General features: G+C 40.2%; 1 protein-coding gene across 1 annotated transcript in view; it reads right to left on the bottom strand.

Moving 5' to 3' along the window:
• The window catches only part of CUNH12orf75 (chromosome unknown C12orf75 homolog), a gene marked incomplete at its 5' end in the record, with an annotated part of 18727 nt that extends 13977 nt beyond the window's left edge, over positions 1 to 4750 (bottom strand). The window contains one exon of the mRNA XM_023527455.1: positions 4674 to 4750. Coding sequence (XP_023383223.1) covers positions 4674 to 4750 — 77 coding nt within the window. The remainder of the gene's footprint in view (positions 1 to 4673) is intronic.
• Between the last annotated feature and the right edge of the window lie 3413 nt (positions 4751 to 8163).

Raw genomic sequence — 8163 nt, 5'->3', positions numbered from 1 at the left:
TCCGCCCTTCCACTCTCCCCATTCATCAGCCCTTATGGGTGTCCCATAACAAGTGCCTTGCAGTCAGCATTTTAGCAATGCTTGCTGGTCACACTTCTCCCTCTCCCTCTCTATCCCTGGATGATCTCACCCATCTGCTTTCCCTTTCCTGGTTTCTCTTCCACTGAGCCCTACTCCAGGAAAATCTAACTGTGTATTGATGGACAACCAATGGGACTGTGTGATGTGTAACCACAGCAAGGCCTTCAATACACTGGGTCTTCTGCCATCAGGTATTCATCACAGAGACTCTGTTGAATCTTTTCAATAACCCTTAAACCACCAAATAATTCTATACCATTTACCGAGGTACAGCAAGGCATAAGGCCAAGCGTAATCCTAGGTACTGAATCTACTGTACCAATAACCGTCACAACCCTTGAGCGGTTACTTAACTGCTCTATGCCTCATCTCCTCATTTGTAAAATGAAAGAGCATTACTGTTTCCATCGGCATCATGGGTACGGAATGAGATAATGTACATGAAGTGCTAGAAATCACTACATGGCACATAATCCTCAATCAAGAGGAGCTTCTAACTGAGAATGACGATGATAAGGACAAAGACGGTTACTGTGCACAGTTATTACTATTCCAATTTTACAGATAGGAATATTAAGGACACAAGGTCACACAGCTAGTAAATGGTAGCAGGACGTTTAAATGCAGGTCTCTCTGCTTCCAAAATGCATGCTTTTACAATGCTACTTCCACCCCGTCCTTCTCACCCTGTCTGCTACTTCACAGAGGAGCTACGAGTCCATCAGACACCCTCAAGTTTGTAACAAGGAGCAGAAAGAGCTCAGCTGATACAGGTGCTGTAGACTTGGGAAATTAATAAAGGATTCCAAGAAAACACAAGATTAAGGATCCATAATTTCATTTTTAAAAGACAGAGCTTCAATGTTTTATGTGAATTCATTCCAAGGTATTTTTCTCTACAGCTGCCACCTTCTATAACAATAAAACTGCTTTGTCAAGAATAGGAACTTAATGAAATGTCACTTTACAAGTTTTAAGTGAAAGAAGCTTTTTAATTATCTTGCTTAAATTGAGTGGCTATGATCTTTCATTTTTAACAGCAAACATTAAATTTGAGTCACAGTGTTTAATACTGTTTCTTATTTGAAACAGATGTCTAATATCCTTATAAATACTGCTTAAAATTTTAAATCAATTTGAAATTACATAAAAATTGACCTACATGGAGAGCATGCTTCGTTTCTGCCTATCCATTCTGGGGACAGTATCCCAATTTTAATTTAGTGTGGAAACCACTACTCTCCCACTCTTTGGCCATGTGGTCTGGTGGAGCTAATGGCACTGATTGGCTCCAGCAGTGGGCACATGACCTAGGCCTGGCCAATGAGAAGCTCATGTACCCTTCGCCCCTTGACTAAATGAGAGAGAGGCACATGACCCCATGTCCTGGCCAGGGAGAGCCTAGCCCTGGGACTGTTAATCAAACCGCAGGAAAAGGGAAGCCCTTTTCCACAGGAAATATTAAGCTGATCTCCATCACCACTTGGGGAAAGTTGCTTAAGAATGGAGCCAAAAAACAGGAAGGCAGAGATGGAAGTTTCTTCCCGTCCTTCGATCACCTGGATCCAGCTGTGACTAAGGCCAGACCCCTGAAGCTTTTCCGTTACACATGCCAATAAATTCCTTTTTGTTTGTTTGTTTAGGCCAGTTTAAGTTGGGCTTCTGCCATTTCCAACCAAAAATATCCCAACACAACCTATTTGTGCCAAAGAGCTAAGATCATTCACTAAAAAAAAAGCATAGCTGATTTTTGCAGGTTTGTGAGAGCAGCCAAATGTCATCACGTTGAATTCACTTCTATTTTGTTCCGCATGTTACTGCACTGTGATTTAATTTTAAAAAGACAGAGGGAAAGAGAAAAAGGCTCACTCTCTGATGTGCATGTGAGTCTGTCTTAAGGCAATTAAATTTCTATTTATCTTCACTGTGCTTGATCTCAGATTTCTAAAGTGAACTTTCTAAGTTTTTAATCGTTGTTGCCTGTTCTAAGATCTACTTCCATCAATTATTTTCTCCTTCACTACTGATAACCCCCTCCCAAAACCACCCTAAGCTTTTCTTACTGGTTCCTACCCTTTAGCCTATAAGTACACCTAAGTCTCCTCCACACAAAAATTAAATCAAAAAAGAGAAAGAGATTACAATATACAAAATCATACACAATCAGAAAAAAATTTAAAAAATAGTGTAAACTATTAAAGATGCTTGTCTCTGGTAGTAGGAATAGCTGACTTTATCTTTCTTGAAAAAAATACTTTTCTGTACTTCTGATACTTTCTTGGTCCTGCTTTTATAACAGAAATATATATATTTTTTAAAATAACTTCTTCTTTCAGCCACCAACATCTTTCCATCCTTTACTGCAGACATTAAATAAAGACCATGCACACTTCCTTGCTCCTTGCTCACTTCCACTTGGACTCAATTATTACACCACGCGACTGAAAATATAGACTCCCACCCCCACCCCAGGCGACCAGTGTGGCCGTCACAGCACAGCCAATGGCTTCTCTTCTCCCTTTAGCCCATTTGATAATCCTCTATGGCTTATCGGCCATCCCTTCCCTTGGCTCAAGTTTGAAACTGGAACATTATCCTCAGCTTTTCCTTTCCTTTGCTTCCCCATTCAGTGGTTCACCAAATCTTCTCAATTATACGTACAAGTGCACCCTGAACATCACCTCTTCTCCTTTCCCACTGCCCCTGTCTGCCGTCTGACCCTCTGGTGGCCTCACTCTACTCCTCCTCCATGCCTCCACCTCTCCATCTCACATAGGGCCCTGCCTTGGAAGAGTTAACACCCTACGGCTCCGACCTTAACATTTCTGATGGCTCTTAAATGCAAGCAAAATCACCTACGATTTCTGGCCTGGCATCCAGTGGAGAGATCCAGAAAAAAATTCTTCTCCCAAAGAATAAGATATAAGCCCAGAAAAATAGATAAAATTTTACAAACAAGATTGGGGAAAAAGGCCAATCCTGGCAGAGGGAACAGCAAAAAAACAAGGAACCAAGACAGAAAGCATGAAGTCGGTCTGGGCCCCTGCGAGAGACCTCACTGAGCCGGCCGCCAGCTCACCTCTCAGGCCCTGGCCTCTCTCACCAGGCAGCGTGCCCTTCCACCTCTTGCAGAGTCAGTCGGCTAAAGGCTGAAACATAGGTGACCTTCCTGTTCCCAAAGGGTTCTGGGTTCGAGCCGGTGGACAATGGAGAATAACTGAAAGATTTTGAACAGAGGTCTCCTAAAAGGTCAGCAGAGTGTTTGAGGAAATCAATCTGGCAACGACAGACAGAAATAGAAGGGAGAGAAGGAAGGAGGGACCGAGACACTGCAATGTACGAATAAGGTAAGGATGCTGAACTCGTCGTGGCTAAACGTGTTCGTAATAAACTCAAACGTTGCCACCAGGAGTTTGGAGAAATCTATACCGCTTCTTTTGTACCTGAAGTCCCATATAAAATGCACGTTTAACTTCCAAAAGACTTTACATTTTCCCATTATGGTCTTCTCTGAATTCTTCCTTATAATAAAAATGTCTGACTCTATTTTTGATGTTTAACCGCTGACAGCTTTCAAGTTCCACCACTCTCCTTTTGCCCCACGTCTGTGCAAGCTGATAAAAAAGCTATAAAGAACCTCTGCCTTTGTGCTGGTAGAAGATCAAACCATTCAAACCTCTGCCCATGCTTAGGAGCCCTCGTCTCTGCCCAAGTTCCAACCCCAATATGAACCAAAACCACCAGCCCCTTCCTTCACTCAAGCTGCTGGACCAGTTTGGGCGCCTCCTCTGCTTGTCCCAGAAAGCCTCATTACGTGAGTGATCAATCTTTTCAAACTCTCTTGGGGTGTGTGTGTGTGTGTGTGTGTGTGTCTGTGGCACCATCAGTCTTGACACCGAATCAGTTTGGGGTGAGTGAGGCAGGAGTTGATCCCACGTCCACAGAGTAACCACAAATGCACTTAAATAGTGACCTACTGCGAAGTCCTTACTATACCTAGATTGGAGGTAGGGAGATGCAGAGAAGGGGCATATGGAAATACTGAAAGACTCTGTGAGCTCCAGAAACTTCTCATAGAGAGAGGGCCCTTTATTAAATATCCTGTGGTCTAAAGATGAACTCAATATTGACTGGCTACGCTGCGTGGTCAGACATTCACTCAAATATCTAGTTATCAACTTTAAAACGACTGACTGTGTATTTAGTAAAGACTTAGCTCCAGCCTCTCCCTATTGGCTAACTGTAAGACACTGCCCAGTCACAGGAGCTACGTGCTTAATTCTCTCATAGTCCCTTGCTCTTACCTAGAAGAAATTGGTAGAGGTTGGGGCAGAAACACAAATATTTCCCTTTCTTAACATTCTGAGTTAAGGGGCTAGGGCAACTGAAAGACTAAAATGAAAAATCACAAATAACATCATTCTTCAAATAGCACTTTAGTCTTAAACCAAATGATAATCTTGATTTGTGCTTAGTACAGAAAGTATTTCCATGTCTTTTCAACCATACCTACATATAGCTAAAGGTCATAATCATGAAAAATAGTGTCTTCCTCAGAAAGAGTTTAGAAAATCATAATATTAAGTACTCACACATCTTTAGCTGCTCCTGTAGGGCCTAGGGGGAAAAAAAAGGAGAGATAAGTTTGTATTAGTGGATAGCTACAAAAAGTTTAAGGCCAATTCCCAACTAAAATAATATTCCAGAAGAGGCAAATTGAGAATATGGTTTTTTAATAAGATTATTTCAAAAAAGAAAAAAGGCAACATAACCGTAAATTCCAGATCTTAAATTTAGAAAGTATGGGTTCTGAAAGAGATTTTACAGATCACCTAATCTAACCTCCTCGTTTTACAGATAATGAAACTGATGGATTTGAGAAATATTTTCTTCTCTAAGCCACACCTCTTCTATGCTGGTGTCCACAGGGCATTGTTACAAGTTACACTCTGCCCTGGTCACAAAGTAAAGCGAAGTCACAAAACGAAACGGAGGTGATGTCCTAAATGAATTAGGAAGTGTCGAGAACACCAGCCTAGCTCTAAAAGGAGTTACATACATTAATAATTCTGCTTCTAGTTGCTATTGAACCCTCTTATTTCTGCTCCCACTGCATACCAGAAACAACCCATCTCTTTCGGAAGCCATTCCTATCACTGATCGCAGATTCTCCACCTACCACACATTCCCATCCCCACTCTCCTTCTTCCAAATATCCTTATCTAGTGACCTAGTACTTGGTTCCAACTTTACTACATACATGGCATCAAATGTCCTTTAACCTCGTTAAAACCTCGCTTTTCTCGTGCGTCAAATAAGGGTAATAGGAGAACCTTTCTCAAAGGTTATTGTGAAGATTTTTTTTTTTTAATGTGTAAACACAGCACAAAGTCTGGCACATAAAAAATAGCTAAATTATTATTAACAGTCACATTTAACTTAATATCTCCATACCTATGATGGAAATTAAAATAACCTCTACATGAGTCACAGAAAAGTGAAAATAAAGGAAGATGTGCTAGAAAGTAAGCAAGTAAGTTTGCGGGAAAAGTTATTGTCAAGGTTGCAAGAACTACACCCCAGTGATACTAATTCAGGATCTGTAATGCTGCAAATTCAAAGCAGAGCATAAAGATAATCAAGACTGTTTCAAAGAAATACTTTCAAGGCTTTGCCCAAACCTGAAGTTTATAGCAAACTTAGCTCCTTTCTTCAGGGAAGAGTAATACTTCTGTGCCACAACCATCATTGAAATTATATAAATAAAAACTGTTTTGGAATCTGAGATCACAAAACCAAAAAATCTTAAAATTAAAAAAAAAAAAAGTCTTGACACAATACACTGCCAACAGTGTAGTATTTTGATAGGAAAAAAATAAACAAAGGATTAGTGCCACCGAAAACCCGTGGCAATGAACATCTTACTTCAGAGTCAAAACAAGCATGAGAATCTGGAAGAAAGTCTAGAATAAAAATAATACCCTCATTTTCTAATTTTTATTTTCACAGAAAAGGATAGGGAATGTTTTGGTGTTTTGAGGGATGGGGGGACCAAAAGTGTCAGAAACTTGTGTTCTGTGAAGTCGAACAGAGAGAACAGATTATAATGTGGACCATGAATCCATTTAGATGATAGACCATCTAGTACAAGCCACAGGCAGAGCAGAGAGACAGAAGCCATCCCGCTCCAGGGGTGGAGCAGGGTGCTACGCAAAGGATGCCATGGAATTGGAGGGCAAAAAACCTAAGTCCTTGTTCCAGTATTTGTCTAAGTCAATAAATCGCTTCGCTTCCATTTCTAATACTGGGCTGATAAAGGCAACTGAGAAGACAAAGCACAATAATGTGTGTGAAATTAGTTTCAAAACAGCACCATGTTATCCAATTAGTACTTAATTTTAAGGTCACCAGGAGCCCTCTAGCCACTTCACCTTGATTGCGCCAGCTGCACGCACCCAGTTCGATTCACCATCTAACATCCCGGCAAGCCCAAGGCAGATACCTGGTGTTGTCTTCCAGAAGGAAATCAGATCATTTTTCTCAAATGTCCTTCATTTAAAGGGCACCATCTCTTTAATAATTGCAATGGTGAAGATGGCAAAGTAGTCCAAAACACTACATCAAGTATATACGTATGATTGATGATTGTAGTATATGCTCCATTTTTTTTTTAAGGGCAGAAATTGTGCATCTTCAAAGCAAGGTAACATGGCATTAATGATACGTTTATAAACCCAAGGCAGCACACAACTTCTCAGAGTTAAAAAAAAAAAAAAACTGTAATTGTTGGAAACCCTGGGCAAAACTATCAGAATATCTAGGTATATAAAATGTGAAAGTTCTCTTCATTCTTTGAAAGTATAAAATCATAAAATTATTAGAAGAAAATTATCATTACTCCCACTGAAACATTTTACTCACACTTTACCTATATATTGATTATAATACACCAGACAGAGGTCTCTAATTTATGCAAAAAATACTTTAACTAGAACTATTCAGATAGTGGCAAAATCCTATTTGCATTAAAGTGTGTTTATAGTTCATGTGATCTGTCATTTATTAAACAAGCATAGTGGTGTGTCTAATTCTTTCTAGGCCGGGGGATAGAGCAATCATCCCTGTTAGCAACACTTCATTTCCTGCCAAAATGACTCCTTACTGTTTAAATATAGCCTTGGTGCATTATTATAATGGCCTTAAGAGAAATAGAGATGAGGGAAGGTAACAATGTTTCTTGTGGAATAAAAGTACCACAAAACATATGGAAAGTTAGAATTTCTGTAGGTCAAAAGATTTAATGACTGTTTTCCAACTGTATAAATGGTCATTTTAAATATCTTCCTAAAAAACAGAAAGGGGGGAGGGGAGGCTTGCTTTCAGGAAAGTATAGTATGCACTTCTAGTGACAAAAAGTAACTGTAAATGGTTACGGTACACAAGGAAGAACATTTCCTTCTGCAAGTAACTGTTTAACACTTAAACACTGATTGTTCACAATATCACTTCATTTCACAGTGCTTGTGTATATCTTTTACTTTATGCACTTCAAAAGATTTTAATATTTTATTCATGAGTCTCAAGGCCAAAGTCTCAGTTACTTAAAAATGCATAGCAAATCCAATGTATTCAAACATTCAATAAACTTAATCTGATATTGTGGATTCATACCAAGATAGTTGGTCTTTGTCCCTTCCTGGCACAGAGCTGCTAAAAAGCTTGGAATTTCCTCAGTGATAGAGATGATAGGAGCCTTCTAATGAGGTGCCTCTTGGCAGGACCCTAGCTAGCTTTAGGATGGCGGCTGGTCACCAGAAAAGCCAACCCTTGATTAGAAGCATGGAACTTTCAGCCCCACTCCCCAACCTCCAGGGAGGGAGGAGGGACAGGAGGTGGAGTTAATCACCAATGGCCAAAGATTTAGTTAACCATGCCTGCATAACGAGATTTCCATGAAACCCCTAAATTATGGGGTTTGAAGAGCTTCCCAGTTGACAAGCACATCCATGTGCCAGGAGAGTGGTGTGCCCCAACTGCATGGGAACAGATGCACTCCAGATGCAGACACCTCTCTACGTGTCT

This window comes from Pteropus vampyrus, unplaced genomic scaffold (assembly GCF_000151845.1).
Source record: "Pteropus vampyrus isolate Shadow unplaced genomic scaffold, Pvam_2.0 Scaffold16, whole genome shotgun sequence".
Classification (NCBI taxonomy): domain Eukaryota; kingdom Metazoa; phylum Chordata; class Mammalia; order Chiroptera; family Pteropodidae; genus Pteropus; species Pteropus vampyrus.
This window is presented reverse-complemented; position numbering and strand designations above follow the sequence as displayed.